At 39.6% G+C, this 19125-nt stretch overlaps 1 protein-coding gene across 2 annotated transcripts in view; it reads left to right on the top strand.

The window, feature by feature from the left end:
• NUP93 (nucleoporin 93) overlaps positions 1-19125 on the top strand; it is a 151990-nt gene that overhangs the window by 84772 nt on the left and 48093 nt on the right. For both annotated transcript variants that reach the window (XM_019535628.1, XM_019535629.1), the window contains exon 4: positions 16419-16481. In XM_019535628.1, the coding sequence (XP_019391173.1) occupies positions 16419-16481 (63 nt within the window). The remainder of the gene's footprint in view (positions 1-16418; positions 16482-19125) is intronic.

Here is a 19125-nt window from a genome sequence, read left to right as displayed (position 1 = left end):
AATAAAGCTACACTTTGAAAATTGAAGTAATATGAACCAGTTGGGAATTACCATTTATATACATTTTATGGGCCTAGACTAGTTGGGTGGGTACCAGCTGATTGTTACTCTCAGATGTATGGATTCAGAGCCTGCATGCTAATTAGTAGCTCTGTTTGCTTGTCTTTGGAAACAAAAATGAAAGTAGAGTTTTTCTCTTCCTTAAATTACATTCAGCCTTTGGGGGAAAAGTGGGTTAATCCAGTGTGCCATGCTGGGACCACTTATGTGCCTCCACAGTTAAAGGCAGTAGAAAATTACTAGCTCAGTTTAGAGATTAATCTTCAAATATATCAAAGTGTACATTTGCCATCACCTGCACCCATTCTTTTGTTATCTGGGGAATGTGGGTACTGTTCAGGAATGAGAATTGTTGAAAGAATGACATAGCTTGGCCAAAAAGTTCTGTTTTAAGAAAGAAGACCCGTTTTAAGGAAGTCTGTCTCCTGAAGCAGCATAGCAAGAAATCAATTCCTTAGATAAAAGACAATGAAATGTGTGGTTTACATGCATGAAAAGATGGAGGAAACCATCACCACTGACCCTTGTGTGGGAGATGGCTCAATTATCCTTGCAGTTGGTACAGTGTTGCAAATTATTTTCCTTTGTCTGAAGTGGGTGGGAACCAGAGTTCAACTAAGCTCTATAAATTAATATATGGAAAATGTCTAAGGGACCTTTTTAACAATTAGCTCCAGATATGTTGTAATAAAACTATCTCTGATATCTAATGGCAGCAGCTGGAATTGGTATTTCATTTATATTAAAGTCCTAGAGCTCATGTGACTTGTTAATATAACGCAGATAATGCTTATGCTACAAGAGAGTTTCTTGGCAAGGGTGGAGTACAGTCATAGGAGAAAAATGGAACCCTTTTGTCTCTCGTGTGCCCTTACCAGACTGGTGTAATGGTATGAGTATAAAAAGTTTAACAAGGTTTAAAATGTAATCGAGAAAGTAGACATGAAAATAAATAATACGTTTTCTAAAATGGATTGTTTGTTTGCAGCAGGAAATTATTCACTATATACTTTTTCACCAAGCATTACATTATAATTTTACAATTATCATTTAAAATGAGTATATAACAGACACATTTCACAGACTTCTTCTCGTTTTTAATTGTAACAATTGGTAGTTAATAATTCATAAGTCATTTAAATAATTAAGCTTATGAAATGCATCAGTATAGTGCTATGAAAACGCCATTTTTAAAGATCAGGAGATATTTCAAATATTTTAAATTCAGCATTTAAAGATCATGACATATTTTAACTATTTAACAAATAGCATTCTTTCTAGCATGTAAAACAGGATTGCTCTATTCCCCCCCGCACCCTCCCCCCCACCAAGGGAAATGCTGCCATATTGGAAACACCTATTTTGTTAACTAAGTAACTGATTATTTTAACATATTTTGACATAGCAGACTAATTGGTCCAGATTTATTTTCTTTCTTTTGTGGATGATTGTTACATGTTTATTTAAATGAGTGCATAACTTTAAATCTCTAATTTTTTTCCTCTCCTTCCAATACAATTGTGCATGAATAATACTTTCTAATGCTTATCATTTTTCAAACTGAAATAAACATGACTTTTTCCTTCTTTCTCTGTAGCTTTGTTTGGCTGATCAGAGTGTGAGCAAAATAAAGTAGATTCTACTTTTGAAAGGCTTTTTTCTGTGTATGGGTTTTTCTTAAAGACTTCGAATTGCCATGAAAATGTTACAGTAAATCCCATTGTGAAAGTGCTGCAGTAACTAAACCCACCCATGCTCTGGTACAGTATGTACATCCTGGTTTAACTTGGCTATCATATTTACAGTGCTGGCAGTATTTTGAAGTCCCTGTGAACCAGGTGTTGTCCCTCAGTCATGGGGCGTTGCTTAACACAGACACTGAGCACTTGAAATAGAGGGCGGAAGATTTTTCTTTCAGCCTTTTTCTTGAAGCAGAAAGATTATTAGAACTCCCAAGGCATATGCAAGAGCCAGGTATTTGCAGGTTTTCTGCCTTGAGATGAGAACACAGCATTTAGAATCATTCAGTTTGATTTTGTTTGAGAACAGAAGAGGCAGCTCAGTGCTTTGAGTTTGACACCAGATTTGAAGGGGACGAGAGGTGGAAAGAAGAAAAAGCTTTTAGTTAGATTGTACTAGGTCAAAATTTAAGGATGTAGCCATTTTATATTTCTAAAATTGTAGAAGAATACATATACAAATACCAGTCAGTAACACAATCAGTTTGTAAAAAGCTGCAAAGACACGTATTTACACATATGAGGGCTATATGCTAAAATAAGTAGGCAGATAGATTATCCTAAAGGGAAAAAGCATCGGTAGTGGTTATTGTGAGTAGTGGGGATTTGAAAATGAGGGACTGCATTAAAATATGGGGAATGGGGTAGATGGGATTAGTTATGTGCTAATTACTGCCTTTTTTTTTTTTTTAATATACTGTTAATCATGAGAGTGTTCCAGGAAAAACCTGTTAAAATCTGAGGATGGTAAATGTTTTATTGGGAGGGAACATGGGCTTCTTAACTATATAAAAGAATAAAATAATTTTCCATATTCAATTTAAGGGAGCTGTTGTGTCTGACTTTATGTTAATGATAACCCTTAAGTAATTAGTTCAGCTGTAGATATTGTAAGATTGTTACGATAACTCCTTTGTGCCTTTCTTCCTTTTCACATTGCTTCCATTTTGAATGAGGTTTCTTAATGGTACCTGGAGAGAAATCTCTGCCTTTTTGGGAACGGGACACTCCCTTTGGTCCCCTTGCTTTATAAATTTGTCCTGCAGTGCTGACAGATTTCCAGTAACTAGTTTCTCACGAGACTCCTGAGCCAGCCATCGGTGCAGAGAATTGAGGCGTGGTCTGCAGGGGTAACAGTGAGATGTTCTTTCCTACCCCTTTGATATAAGGACGCATGGCACTAGCAGAAATCAAAAAAGAAGTACACATTTTATTTGTCACTAAATTATTTCACACTACAGGAGAGAGAGTTGAGAGCACACTGCTTAGTCTCTAGAAAACGTTTGGTAACTACAATACTAAAATGGCAGTGAAAGAAATAATAAAATGGCGTCATCAGTAAAATTAGTTTTGGTGGCCTGATTTAAGGTGTTCTGCTTGATTTGAGGAAAAACATGCTTTCAGTAATAGGTACTATATTGCAGTGCTAGTTATGACTAGCATTTTTTAAGGCAAGGAAAAAACAACGAATCATTTAAAGCTTTAAATGCAATGCTGGGGTTTAAATAAGGGAATGTTGTTGGAAGAAACCAGAAAGATGGATGGACCGTCGTGGAAAATCATTTCGGATAATCTATTATAACCACTATGTTGCTTCCTCCATTTATAATTGGCATCATTATAGAGAATACATCTTAGACCCCAGTGTCTTTTGAGGGACCTCATAATTTTATTTATTTTAAGCGCAAAGTCCCTGGTCCCTGAGACCAACCAGAGTAGTGTTTTTATTTTCACTCTAGATTCTGTAAGGCATTATGATTTCTGTAGCTGTTTAGTAAGGTTCCATTTTTTTCTTTTTTTTTAATCCGGATGCTAGTACAAGAATATTTATAAAACAGTAAAGGTACAATAGTTCATACTGATGGCTCTGAGCAAAACTCAGAGGAAAATCAAAAAACCTTAGTAAAACAGATATTTGGTAGATTAGAAAACTGTTGAATGATACATGATGAATGAAAAATGATATACTTTGATTAGATTAGTTACCCCCTCAGCCTCTGGTGTATATAGTGCATTCACTTCTGTTTGGAGTGGATGGCATTGCTAATGGTGAAATGCTTTATACCTAGTCACTGCTCTATCTTGCGGAGCCAGTCTGTCCAGAGGGGTTTATCCACAACACCAACACAACATGGTACTTAAACCAAAAATTCCAAATTGTAATTATTTGTTTTCACTGATATTAAAGCTCTGGATGAAATATATTTTCAGGTACAGTGCACTCATGGGGCAGCAAACTGAACTAGCCCATTCATGCTGAATAATGTAATAATTTGCTGCTGTATCTTTAACAGCTTATAAGATTCTGTCTACCTGCATTCTCCTATTCTGATTTTTCCCCCCTTTTCCTTTACTCTTCCTTCGTGTTCTTTCTCTTTTCTTCTTTCTCAATTTGGTTCTTCTGTCCTTTGCCATGATACCCAAAAGATCAGGGTTATTAGTCACCTGAAATGCAGTTCATTTTTGCTATTTATTATTTAAACAGGCAAGAGAGTTTGCTGGATGCTTTGTGGAACAAATAAGGCTTGGTCTCCATGCCAAAGAGCTTCCAGTTTAATTGTAGACGTGACACACCAAGTGAGAATATGTGGGTATCTAACAATGAAGAGGAGGAGTTGCAGAAAAAAAGGAGTCTAATGCTTGCAGTTGTTTTGCATATAATGTTGGTGATTATGGTGAACAGTTATGCATTTGCCACCATTCTGCAGCTTTCATCCAGTGTGTCATTTAAAGGGACACCACCCTGACCTTTAATGCATAAAAATGCATGTACAAAAACATAGTATAAAAGCTGAAGTCAATAGCAATATTTTTGACTTTGAAATAAATCCTACAGAAAAAAATATAGCAATATCACCCCCCGCACTGTGTGCAGTTCAAACACAGGGTGATTTAGAGCCTATAAATGCAATGGGCTAATTCAAAAAACAAAGCAGGGTGTTTTTGGTTTCATTGCAATGCAAAGGGAAAAAGAAAGGAAACTGCATAAACGTCAGAAAATTAAATTCAAATTAAAAATTTACCTTCAATTTTAATAGATTGCTAGTAATATAGGCATAGATTAATTTTGTTAACAATTGTTTTTTGTAACCGGATAGCTGCTTTTTCAGTTTTTAAAATCTGTTCAGTTGTGTCGTTGTTAAAACGCACAATAAAATGCACAATAAAACATACAAATTTCTATTGCGTAAATAAAAATACGATTTTACAAAATACAGCGCAGATAGACACTTTTCTATGAATTTCTATGGACTTTCAGGGAAGAAACAATTTGTAAATACAATTTTAAGAGACAGTGGGAGATTGTTGCATAGAAAGAAATACGCTGAACAAAATGATATTGAATTAGAAAAAACCCAAATCAAGCTGAGACTCATTTCCCTATGCCAGCAATGATGATCTCTGCTTATACACAGTCAGCATGAGCAATGCTGCATAGCAGGAGTATAGTTATATTTTGTGACTGCAGTGTAAGTGACTGATGCTATGTACCAGCAGGGAATAATATGAGAAGTATTTTCTAAACATTTTCTAGGAAATAGAGCTCTGCTGACTGCGTTTCATGGTAAATGTTGTTTATAGTCATTGTAAACACCTTTCACTTCCCTTAATGGTGTGCACAGCAAATACGTTTTTGAGAACTAATATTTGGACTCATATGGTACTATGTGATATCAGAAAACAGTACTAACTGAACAGCCAGTTTACTGAAGGGCTATCTTGTGGCTAATGCATTAAGATTTGCACCTTGTGAAGTATTGTACCAGCTCTGCCACACATTTATCCTCCTCAGAACGGTAAAGCACGAATAAATATATGAATATTATATCAAGATCCTTCTGGTGTTGGAAGGGGCTAGAGGAGTGTGAAATATTTGTAGTTCTGTTAGCTCATTTCTGTGAGGTAAAACAGGTAACAGACTTTATCCACTTAAGTGTATTCGTTTGTTTTCTTCCCTCAGGCCCCCATGAACACAGTTATGCTGGCCTGCCAGCCACTCAAACCTGTCTACTTCATCTGTTGGATATATAGACTTAAATTTCTTCCCTGCCTACTTTCTTTTGACAATCAAGAATGAGAAGAATGGTTGAACTGAATGTGTATATGTATATTGTCTGCCCCTTCTAAATTTAGTGTTATAAAACACTACTACTTAATTGTGTGGAGTGAAGTTAGTTTTTGGCTGGTCTCAGTGTAATCCTTTTTCCCTCATCTTTTGTTTCCTTAAGGCCCTTATTACTCGGTGATCTATTTGTGCAGCATCCTTGTCACTTGCAGTGGACACTTATGTCTCTAAAATGTGTAGAGCTATCCCCATCCTTTTTACCTTGTGACTTTTTTTGTCAAGCCTTTATTTAGAATCAATGAATGATGGAAGCAGAGAGTTCTCTTGCCAATCCTAGGTTCCTGTATCAGTCTCTTATATGATGATCTCTTGTGTTTGGCCCACCATTGACTCTGTGAGCCAAATTTGCATAAACCACTGTCTAGTTTTTCAGGGATGGCTAACCATAGGAACGGCGATTTAATTCAGCCATCTGACTACCTGAGTTGTGTACACAAATACTGCTTGTGTTTATAAACTCCAAGTGAATAGAGGCTGATTGTGCTTGTAATTGATGATAAAGGGTGCCAAATAGCACCCTTTGAAATTTCAAGTATTCCTTTGAAATTTGGAAAGAGATTTAGCTAAAGTCAGTATTAGCAAAATAGTCCAAAAAAGACTTTCCTTCTAGGAAACTCCCCCATTTCCACCAAGATGATCTCCAACCATTGCTTTTATTGTTGGAGACAATGTCTGTCATGGGAAAACATTGTCCATTTCCATTTGGACAATGTTCTCAGCAAGAGCCAAAATAGACTAAGTAAGAGCCAAAGAGCATGCAGTATCTGGCCCTGCTCCATAGCAGAGAGATGATTGCAAGAGGATCTGCTAACTTCAAGAAAAAAAAGATTTAAGTAAAAGTGTCACTGCAACAGAGCTTTGTGTAGCTAGATGTGGTAGGAAGATTACTTTAAAAACTGCATTACCGGCATGGACCCAGTTACCCAAAATGGCGAGATTAGCACTAATAAAATGTTTGGCATAGAGCAGTTTGACTGTAAAGCATTTACTTTGTGGCTACCTGTTTAACACAGCTTAAAGGCTTCATATAAAATTGGGTCTTATGTTAATGAAGAGAGTGGACATCTTGCTCCAACCTGATGATGAAATTTAAAGCAAAGGGCTACAGCCTGCTGCTTTCATGATGTATGCAGCTTTCCAGAGTGGTCTTGCTGGGAAATGCCACGTGCCCCCTCTTAGTTTTGCAAATGCATGCTGCCACCTGCTGAGCATGAACAGTTAGTTCTCTGCATAAGTATCAAGCAGGAAGTCTAAAAATTGTAGGACTGTTTCCATGCAACTTTTCTTTTTAGTATTTTGTTTTAGGAATAGTTTCTTTTCTTCTTTTGGTAGTGAATTAATGTGTGATTCCTGTAAAATTTGACTTGCCTAAAGCAAAAAGGGGTGTGTGCGTATTTCTATACGGCAAGTAAAATATCTTTAGGCCCATTCCCTCCCCACAGTCAACATGCTTGGAGCTTGTGCCAGGATTGATCAACCTGTATGACTTAATATGTTTGAAAAAGTAGTCGCTGCAAAGCATTTAGCAGTCTCTGACCTTCCGTTTAAAGTGAATTAAATATGCCCTATGATCTCATGGTGTTTTCAGTATTCATTGGCAGAAAGAAGGAAAATGTTAGCCAACCTCTAAGAATGTAGCCAGTGGAGCAATAAATCTCTCCTAAGCTATGAATTTGAATTTATCAGTGCAGCTTTCTGTACATCTGTTATTGATCTTCACATTTTGCTCCATTAAACTTGCACTAATTTACCCATTTCAGTGTCCTATGATACAAGTAGCTGATTACTAAGCCTTGGGGAAATCTGAATACTTCTAATTTTCTCTCTCCCCTTTTTTTTAAAGTTCAGTCAATAATGGAAATATCATCCTACTTCAGAAATTCCTGCAGGATTTCCCAGTATAAACATAGTGACAGGGAGCTAACTGTTTATTTGCTATTTGACAAGGTCAGCTGCTTCCTCAAACGACACCAGCTTTCCATTTTGACAAACCTTGAAGTGATAACTTCATCCTTCACTTTTATTGCATATTCCCTTTTTTTTTCTTTTCTAATTTTGTGGAAGAAGAGGTCTCTTCCTTCTTGGCTTACTGGAGCTTTCCAAGTTATCCACTGATAACAGGGTCACACTGGTCATCCATTTATTACATGCATACAAATTCCATTGGACTTCTAAGGCACATTATTTCTTGATTCTGCATTGGGAGCCTCTGTGAAGAAGGACTTCTGGGTACTTTGGCCTGCCCCGTCACAGTTTTGCCGTCTAAGGTTTCTTATTAGGGAAACAGATTGCATAAAGATGGTTGGAACATTCATGTTAGACCACAGGTCCTTGGTTGATAGCTACCTTTCTACTTTTGAGGACCATGTAGACCCCTTTCACAGGCCCAAACTTTTATACAGAGACTACTTAACTAAAACACATTTGGTTCTGAAATCTGCACAGACTTAAGTTTTCTGTTCTTCTGCTTACCAACAACAGTGTGAAAAGCCTCACGGTATTTGCAAGCACCCCTAAAAGTTGCATGGTCTGAAAAAATGCAGGAAGACTCTAACAAACCCACCTACTACATTAGCTACATCATGTCTTCTTCAGAGGCCTAGAATTACTTTGAGGGGCAAGGCCGTACCATTTATGTCTCCAAGTCTCTATTTAACACAAACAGCTAGCAAGTGTTTCATATACGTGTTGGCCTAATCTGTAATAAGGATAGAAAATCTGTGGTATATACTATGGCCTCTTACTCCATCAGCTAGCTTCATGGAGTTTTGCTGTGTTTGTCACAGTCTGGAAACATGGAATTCTTAAAAGTAAAGCCCATGACAGGGTGTCTCAACTCTAGAAGGAGCATATGCATTGGGGGAACTGTTTCTTAACCAATTCAAACATTTCTGTATAAAAATAATTATAATAAACAAGGTGCTTCATTTGGAGTTGTTTTCAGTTCTAATAGATAGAAGATACCCCTGAAAAATTGATTCTGGAGTTCAGTATATAATCTTCTCTACCATTTACTTGAAGAAATTACGACTTACTGGAAATGCAGGCATTTTAAGAATATGTGATTGGCCGAAGAGCTGCTGGATTTGGTGGAAAGTGAGCCCAGATTTATTTACTTTTTGTTATTTTCTCCTTTCTTTCCCTGCCAGTGAGACAGTAAGCATTGCTGTCACATACAGGGCCTCAGTACAACATTTGGTGACATTTGCTTTCTCCGACAGCTTGAATACTAAGAGCTAGTATTAAAAGTACAGTCTGTCTGATGGAAGTAATTAAGATACTTCCATCCTCCAGAAGAGAGTCTACTAATTTCATTTACTGCAGCAAATGGGAAAGACTCTCAATCCTCTCAAAAGGAGGTCGTCGACACATGGATGCCCTTTGTCAACAGTAATGAATTAGTTACTGTAGCACTTTTATTTCTGGATTTCAAACAAAGCTAGAAAGGTGCCAGTTTCAGTCATTTCAACCTTTTTGTCAGGCGGTGAATGCAATAAGATCAGCAAATGTCAAATAAACTCAGGCCTTGTGAAAGCAGTCAGATAGCACAGATGTTAAAGTATTTTTTTCTTCTTGGAGTTCTAGGTGTAGTTTTTTTTTAGTTTTTGTTTTTCTTGTAATTGGCTTTTTAAAAATAACACTTTACAATGTCTTTCTCCTAGAGGATGAAACTTGCAAACCATTTTTTTAGCTGGGATGTAAAAGGTATCATTACTGGCAATTTTGTCAGTTGTGACAGCTTAATTTTACCTAGGAAAGTAATCAGCATACCTTAGACTAAATATCACTTTTCTCAACAGTCTTATGTTACCTTGAAATATAACTTTTTATGAACATCATTTATTTTATGATAAGAAACCAGAAGGACATTACCCCATAAAACTGAAGCTGGATTACTGCAGTACCATCCACTGTTACTAAGGTTGTCTGATGCATGCGCTGGGCTTTTGAGATCAGAAACAGGACTTTCCTTGCATTTGCCCCTCTAAGCTTCTCTGAAAAGGCTGACCATAGTAAGTCAAGCTTTTGGGGAATGAGTTGAATAGCCCACTGCTCTAGACTCCAGAAGGAATCCAACATTCCCGAGTCCCCCATTTGTCTGCCATGAGCCGTGAAACCCATTATCCCCTTTCATTGCAGGTTCACCTAGAGCAGTGGGGGCCAACCGTTTTGGCAGGTATGCCACAAATTAAGCCTGTACCACTCCAATGCCCTTCCTCTGCTTTCTGCTTCCTGCCCTATCTGTTGCAAGCCCCCCACACACACTGCCCTTGCCACTTACAGCACACATACCACTCATTGGCTACCCCGATCTAGCAGATAGTGATACCCTATGAAGTAGTTAGTTGCTTTGTTAGCTTGAGCAGCACAGGTCTGTGCATTAGATATAAAGGTTTCAGCTTCACCTGTGATTAAAGCCATAGGCTTAAACTTCTAAATGCTGCAAAACCCCAGATTTAAGATTGCCTCTGGAATCTTAATTTGTCCACTTAAAGACTAAATTATAATATAGTAGTATAATTATGTGATTACATGCTATTTTTTCCACTTGGCATCTACCTCATGTATCTTATAGTTGCTACACTTTTTCCCTTGATAGGTTAGAGTATAACTTTATAGCTTGCCACGTAAGCATTCTTTGACAGCATTGTAACCCCCAAACTCCTCCTGGGCGATGTATAAGTGTGCATGGTTTCATGTCAGAGCCAAGAGTGCATTTTGTAAAGCAGTAAGCTCTGAGGGTGTGGGTATAACTGAGTACAGTCTAGGTCAGTGATTTTCAGCCAGCGTGCCTTAAGATCCTTTCAGGGGTGCGTGTTGTGCAACATTGTTGGGTGTACAAACATGATTCACAAGATAACCCCAGATATTTCAAATAGGAACCCAGAGTGGTAGAGTCAAAAAAAACCCCCAAAAAACAAAAAAAACAAGTGAAAACTAAGCTGACCTTTTATAAGGGATGCCTTGAGTGTTATGGGATGTGCCTTGAGTCTGCAAAGGTTGAGAACCCACTGGTTTAGGTGGTGTGTTCCTTGAGTCTTAATTTTGAACTCCAATTTAAAGTGCATCTCCTCCATCTTTTCACTCCAGATGTCATATATATACACAATAGAGACAAATGCTAGTCTGTGATTAAATAAAAAATCCATATGCCACTAGGTGGCAACCAGCATAAGGAATAAATAGCAGTAGCTGGCTATCTTTTACATTCTTAGCATTGCCAACATTGGCTGCAGAATCAGGTGGAAAACTGCATGAACTTTTTTTTAATCAAACAAAGCAAAACCAGTATGAACTGCTACAAACCCGACTTCAGACACTTAATGATTAGCATTTGTTTTGCTCAGGTAGCTACTATCACATTACAGATAATATTTAGTGTGAGGTAGAGGTGTTTGCTTTTTAAAGAATAAATGTTCTTGTAAAGAGTAGAGATTTTATGCCAGGCCTGTTGGACCTATAAATTTAAATTAATAGATTTATAGGACAAAGTAGACTACTGTGATTATCTACTCTGCCCTTCTGCGTGACACAGGCCATAGACACTCATCTACCAAGCCTTGCATCTGGTCTATACCTTTAGCTGAGATAGACCATCTCTCTCTCTCTCTCTCTGTCTCACACACACTCTCTCTCTCTCTTAGGATACCTAGTCTTTGAATGCTTGGAAGATCTATCACCAGATTGTTCCAATGGTTAATTTTCCTTGCTGTTGAGAACTTGTACCATTTATGGCTCAGCTAAGTACATGAGCAACCTTCACACCTCTGCTGTTGCATTCCCAGTGGCAATCTTCTGAGCAAGCGGCAATATCTCATTTTGCCTGCAGCATAGTAACCACTTTCTCATGTGAAATCAGTGACCTCCTCCTTTCTGCTGCTGATGGATGTTCTCTGTGGAGTTAAAAAAAATAAAAATAAAAAAAAAAAATCTAGTGAAGGCCCTGGACATCTCAGAATTTATGCAGGTCTATAGACAAGAATGAGGTTAAGCTCACTAAGGTCAGGAGTACATATTTCTCCATTATGTAATGACACAGATGTTTCTGCCATACTGAGAGCCCATTCCTCACAGGGGAAATAAATAATAACATTATCAAGCCATACTTTGATCTGGCATGACAAGTTTTGCACCATTGGCACCTGCTGCTTTCATCCCACCCTGACAACTGGAGCTGTGGGTCAGCGAGGTAGTGGTTTCTATTTAATGGCAATTGCCTATACTAGGGATAGAATAGTAGAGCAGTTAAGCTGTGCCTCCAGAACTGTAGCAAGACATCAACAGCTGCTTCCTGTTGACCTGCCTGTAATTGGATATCTGATCATCATTCAGGTTGGAAAGTCAAGGGCAGCCAGATGTGAGGCTATCACCTTGTTTTCTTAAACTAGCATAATAAGTGGGTAGATTAGCCTTAAGCTTGGGTGGACCTTGGGATTTTTTATATTCTGTGGTACAGCTGGCATGTGCCATTTATAACATCATCCTGTGGACTTGTCCTCTTCTGTATGTTGAACAAAGAGGCATTAAAGGCCCTACCTTGTCGAGACATGCACTACTGCTCTGAAGACGAAAACAACTTTCCTAAATCAGAGAGAGAGAAGCTCCTTGTCAACACCATCCTTCACTGCCTTTCCAATATCTGTCAAAGATGCCATTCTCCTTCAATTGGTAGGCAGTTGGGGAAGTCACTGCCTTGATGACAGGTGTAATAAGAGTTGATCCCTAGTCGTCTTCTTCAAAGCCAACATATAAAGTTTAACTTTATTTTCTAAACTGTGTCCTTTAGTACTTAATTTAAAACAATAAAGGCAAAACATTTATCTCCTCTATTGACTTTTTATGCATGAGAGAGTATATGATGGTGCTTTATATGCTTAGCACATATATGATAGAGATTCTGCTAAACTAATTATGTATACTCAACAAAATTTCAGGATGGGAATTGTTTTTTCGAACTGAAAGATATGGGTTGCCATTCTGATTATCCATGTAATGTCTTAACTTATTTTAACTGCAATACATAAATCTGTTACACTGTGGTTGCATGTATCTATGTGTTGCTATAGACCTGAAGAACGAGTATGTGGCTTGCATGCAGATCGCCCAAAGCTAGTCCCAGTTTGCTTTTTTCTTCTTTTTTTAAAGAAAGAACATCAAAATAACCTGTAACTAAAAATGAAGGCTCTTGTGGCATAGTGGATATCTGTCTTGTGCATTACATTGACACAGCTTTTGCTTATATGGAGCATGGAACAATTGCCTTTCCTTAAGACTTAAATCTCCATAATGTAGAGTGCTTTTTTATTCTAGGCGAGTTGCTGGGAGTTGTGGAAATTTAACATTCCCTGTATCTCTCAGCATCAACTTGGGAATTAGGATTAAGAAATCTAGACCAGTTGTGCTGTGGCGGCAAGGCCCCAAACCCCAGAAACAGAACTCCAGCAGGGGTGACTTATCCCCTGCCGGGCAGCCAGAGCAGGAGCCGGGACCGCAGCCACAGCTGGCATTACACCGGCTGTTTAATCAGCTGTTTCCTGTGCGAGGAATGGCTGGACTGATCGCAGCGGCCATACCGGCCACCACAGGAGAGTTGAAAAGCCCTGCCGGAACCAGGGCGGAGAGGAAGCCGGAGAGAGCACTGCTGGGCAGCACGTTAGACATGCTGAGGCTCCAGTGCGGAAGAGGGGCGGCACAGCCTGTGCAGCTCCCACAAGTCACACAAGGGACACTCCTGAGCCCCCTGTAGGAGGGAGAGCAGGAGAAGCCCTCCAGCACCCCACTAAAGGCAGCCTGAGGGCAGCATTTAAGCGTCCGGTAGGGAGCAGGGCAGAGGCGGCATTTGAGCCCCCTGGAGGAGGCTGAGGCCGAAGAGACAGCTCCACAGCCCTCCCCTCCTCAGGGGAGTAGTTCTTCTTTTTAAAAAAAAAAAAAAAAAAATGGAAATCAAGGATCCTAGAGAAGGCGGGCCGTGCTTCAGGGTCAGAGGGAGAAGTGTCATCTATGTCCACATTGACATGGGACCTCACCCGAGGCAAGCTGCGGGCAACCCCACAGGGCCAAAAACCCCACTCTATGAATATCCATCGGTTGGCGAGTGGGCAGGCTGTAGGGGTGGCAGAGCACCGTGGAACATCGTGCCTAACAATTGTGAGTACTGCCGTTTGTCGGGAGGCCCTCCCAGGAAGTTCTTTGCTGAACCCCCTCTCTTGACAGTTTAACATCAAAGTCGTGGCAAATGAGTCAAGGGGCAGAGCTATGCACCCGACAGGCTGTGCAACACGTAAGGCCCCAGTGGTCAGAGGTGCACAACCTTGAGTGGTATGGAGATGGTTTCATGGGCCTCATGCTGGCCCGACCCTGTGCCAGCCCAGCTTGCCTGTGGAACAACTCTAGTCACATGTCACTAAGATCTAGAGGGCAGGGCCGCATCATTTGTCTTGCATGACTCCCAACAGGTCTGGAAATTTGGCAGCAATGAAGCAACAATTAATATTGCCACCATTTACCTGCTGTCAAATTTCTAGACCCACAGGGAGCCCTGCGGGCCAAAGGTTGAACACCACTGCTCTAAAGCAGTAATTCTCAACCAAGGTGCCACGGCACTCTGGGGCTCTTTTCAAGGGTGCCCTGGGGTGCCACACAATTGTAGCATTGTTAGGTGTGCAACCATGATTCACAGGATAAACCTAGAGACTTCAAACAGGAATCATTACTGTTAAAGGCATTCTGATCTGTTGTGGTCTTTCTGAGGTCTTTGCAACAGAAGAATTGTTCTGTTCTTTCCCTGTAGTAAAAAAAAAAAAAAAAGGTGAAAACTAGGACCTGGCATTTTCTAAAGGGTACTTTGGGTTCAATTGAGGGGTGCTGCAAGTTTACTGGTGGGGGGGAGGATGTGTGCTTTGTAAAAAAGGCTGATAATCTCTGCACTATACCAAGGGCCAAATCCGGCCTGTGGGACAAATCTAAGTATATTAATTTAGCATCAAAGGTATGAAATGTAGATTACTACTCTACCACAGTAATACTTAACCTCTAGCCCAGGAGTGGGCAATTATTTTTGCTGGAGGGCTGCTGAATGAGCTTTGGTGGGCTGTTGAGGGATGCAAGAGTTGCCCTGCCCCTTGACAGGTGCCCCACCCCCTAGTTGCCATCTTGGGACTGGAAGTCCCACCCCCTAACACCCTGACCTTTGCCATGGAAAGTCCCTTCCCTTGCCCCGGAAGTACTCCTTTTGGGAAGGAGGGTGCTGCCATCTTGAAACCAGAAAAAAAACAAATCATATACTAAAAAAATCAAACATCTACTATAACTTTAATTTTACTAAAAAAAAAAAATTGTTCTGATTGATGTTGTTTGCATAGTGTATCTAGAGGCAATTGCATAATAGCTCAAAATACAGTCTTACTCTTGTATATTTTGGGGTGGGTAAGGGGGTCTACATGGGGTGAAAGGGTGTGCAGTGTGGGTATGGTGTGTAGGGGAGGGTTTTGGGTGGGGTATGTAGTTGGGCTGTGGGAGGGGGTGGGTATGTGTGAGGTTATGGTGGTGGGGTGGGAGTGTGTAAGGGTGAGCATGGGTGTGTTTTGGAGGGATGGGGGTTATGGGAGGGTGTGTGTGTGTTTCATAACTGCAGAATTTTAATATGCTCCTATTTTAGCAGGCATTATGGTTGATAATTTCAGGGAAAATGAAGGGTTTTTTTAAGGCTTTACTAATAAGTTTGAATTCATGTCTTAGAATAACAAATTTGGTTGCTTTAGTAATTGGAGATGCATGGCAAAATTACAAAATATATATGCAAGTAGGTATATGGGACCACACAAAGCAATATGCACAGCATGGTATTGACTAACATGGTTTGAACCTTTTGCTAGTGCAAGTCAGTGCATTCCTTGTATGACTGGTTTGGGGGGAAGATATATAAATAAGAAATCTAAATTTTTTTAATCCACTTCTATGTTCTGGGGGAAAGAAAGAAAGAGACTATTTAAAAAGTTTTTCTGTGTATTTTTCAAGTGTTTAGCCATTTTGTCTTCAACTGCTTTTTTAAACTCTTATTCATGGTTTCTAGCTGGCCCGCAAGTACTCTCTTGCCTGAAAATGCCAAGTCAAAACCTTTTCTACTTAGTAAGGGCCAACAATCTTATCTCAGCTTATCATTCTAACAGGCTTTCATCCCAGTTCCCTCAAACGGAGAGCAAGAGGAAGCAGTTGCTGGGACACAGAGATAAAAAAGAATAGAAGCAGGACATTTCACTAGGATTTAATGCATATTAAAATAGGGGATTAATGTATTTTCATTTTCACATTGAGCTTTATGGGCATCTTACTGCACCTCTACTGAAGTAAAGTGACCTTTAAACTCCTCAGAGCAGATTGAGGAGAAAGCTCTTCTCAAAGTTGAAAGAGCTGAGTACTACAATATGTATCTGATGTAAGTGCAAGACTGATTTTTTTTTTTCAACTGAAGCTGTATTTTTTCCTTTCCATAGGGATTCCTGAAGAATGAAAAAGATAATGCATTGCTGTCAGCTATTGAAGAGTCCAGGAAGAGGGTAAGTTGGAAAAGAATATTTAAAGAAAAAATCTTGCAGGATGTTTCTACAAATTAAATGCTGTGTTTGGTAAACAGGCAGAATTTAAAAGCTCTTGGTTCTTTCACAATATCCAAAATAATTATAAATGGCCATTTCTGCTTGCTCTATTGTTAGAATAAAAACCTTGATAATCTTGAAGATTTGAAAGTCTTTGCACTACTAAATTGGGTCTGAGAACAGAACAATTCTGTAAACAAATGGAGAAGACATTATATATGTGGCAGGAGTTCTCCTTCTCATGCATACCTACTCCCACAGCCACCATGGCGCTCTGGACTCTAGCATTTCTCTATTAAAAGTGGCAACTTTGGGATGGGAGTTTTATTTATCTCTTTTTTGGCTTTTGGAAATACTCCAGTCCTTGGGAGTTAAGAAGTGCCCTGAGGTTAAAGCAGAACCCATGAGAATGATAAATTCCTGTAAAAGGGCAGTTCTCCATAAATTCTCTACAGTGGAATTCAAGTTTACATGAGTATGTGCTGAATTGTGATGTACTGCGAATATTTGCAGTCAGTGCATAAGAAGTAACAATGTTATGAAATATAACTATTTCTAAGTATCCTTCTTAAATGGTTTGTTTTGCTAGGTAATAGGTATGCAAGAGTAAATTCCAGAATGATACTCACCAAAGTGATTTGCAAAAATATTGTTGTTTGGTTTCTGCATACCACTATATACTTGGAGCCTCCATTTTAAAATTGAATTTATCATTCTTTGAAATGGTAAGACGAGCATAAAAAGCATTTAAGCATTTTAAACTCCTATTTAATGATAATGACACTCCACTAGAAATATGGCAAATAGCTGGGTTAATTCCTGACATATAAGAATATTATAAAATGAGGGTAAAACCATCACATTCAAACTGTATGCAGCTGCCATAGTTAATTATTTGTCAAATGTCACTGCTTTTTATCAAATCACTTACATTGAGTGTTTTTTTTCCCATTTGACTGTGTCCTGACCCTGGCATAGTGGTATGAAAAAAATATGTAGCCAATCAAAATGTTTACGTCACGTGCCATATTACATCTTTGAAAGAAAGATGGAAAGGGAAGAGAGTTGAGGATCTAATATAATCTCTATTTGGAATTAATTAAGATCTAAAGAGATTTCCTCTCATTTTTGAGGCTACTTGTTACCATTGCATTAATAATTAATAGCACTGCAGAGAAGCAACATCTCTTCTGTATGAATAGTGAGCTAACTCATTTCCTTCCTGGAATTAAAAAATTATATCTGAGGGGATATCAAGTGATAAGTTATTAAAGGTAAACTACCTTTACTTCCAATGAAAGTAGTTCTCTTTATATCTTTGACTTGTGGATTGGCTGAGAGAACAGAGGTTCTGTGGTTGTTAAGGAATGATTTTTTGAGAGGAGCTGAGCTTGAACTTGACATGTATTGTGGGTGTTCAGCATTTCTAGATCAGGGCTTTATGACTGATCTCTGCTTTTTACAAAGGCATCATTCTTGCAGTGTCCCTTGAATTCTTGCCTCCGCTCCAGAATCCCACCTTGGAGAGGCTCTGGCCAGTGCCAGTGTGGGCTTTGTTCAGAGTCTATTAACTGTCCCTTCAAAACGGGATTTCATAGATTTCAGAGACATTAGGGCTGGAAGGGACCTCGGAAGATCATCGAGTCTAGCCTCCTGCCCCAAGGGCAGGAAGTCAGCTGGGGTCATAGGATCCCAGCAAGAAAAATATCCAGGTTTCTCTTGAAGGCGTTCAAAGTAGGTGCTTGAACCACCTCCAACGGCAGCCCATTCCAGACCTTGGGGGCTCGGACAGTAAAGAAGTTCTTCCTTATGTCCCACCGGAAATGGTCATAGAGGAGTTTATAACCGTTCGACCTTGTATTCCCTTGGGGCACTCTGGTGAACAAATGTTCCCGCAGGTCCTGGGGGCTGGACTCAATGTTCCTCCGGGCTCCCTTCCAGCTCAAATGTCTATGAAATCTATGAAACACCCCTTATAAACTTATAGGTTGCCATCAGGTCTCCCCTGAGCCTGCACTTTTTCAGGCTGAAGGGTCCCATGTCTCTCAGCCTCTCGTCATAAGGTCTGTTTTCCTGACCTCTGATCATGCGCATAGATCTTCTCTGGACTCTCTCAAGCTTCTCCACATCCTTTTTGAATTGTGGAGTACAACGGGAGAATGATGTCCTGGGGTTTGCTTGAGAACCATCTTCGGATGCAAGCCAGTGTTTTGCTCGCTTTACTGGCTGCAGCATCACATTGAAGGCTCATGTTCATCTTGTGGTCAATCCTGACTCCCAAGTCCCTCTCGTCCATAGTGCTAGTCAGCGTAGCACTTCTGAGCCTATAAGGATGCTGCAGGTTTTTCCTCCCAGGGTGGAAAACATTGCATTTTTCAGTGTTAAACACGATCAGGTTCTCGTCTGCCTATTTACTGAGCCTGTCAGGGTCAGCCTGGATTATCCCCCTGTCCTCAGGTGTGGCCCAAACTTGGCCAGTCTGCTTCTGACTCCAATGTCCGCATCATTAATGAAGAGGTTGAACAAAATAGGTCCAAGGACAGAGCCTTGAGGGACCCCACAGTCACGGGGCACCATGATGTTTGACTTCCGTCAACCACCACCC

This window comes from Crocodylus porosus, unplaced genomic scaffold (assembly GCF_001723895.1).
Source record: "Crocodylus porosus isolate Cpor-Errol unplaced genomic scaffold, CroPor_comp1, whole genome shotgun sequence".
NCBI classification, from domain to species: Eukaryota; Metazoa; Chordata; order Crocodylia; family Crocodylidae; genus Crocodylus; species Crocodylus porosus.
Note: the sequence above shows the minus strand (reverse complement) of the source record. Positions and strands in the feature narration are given on the sequence as shown.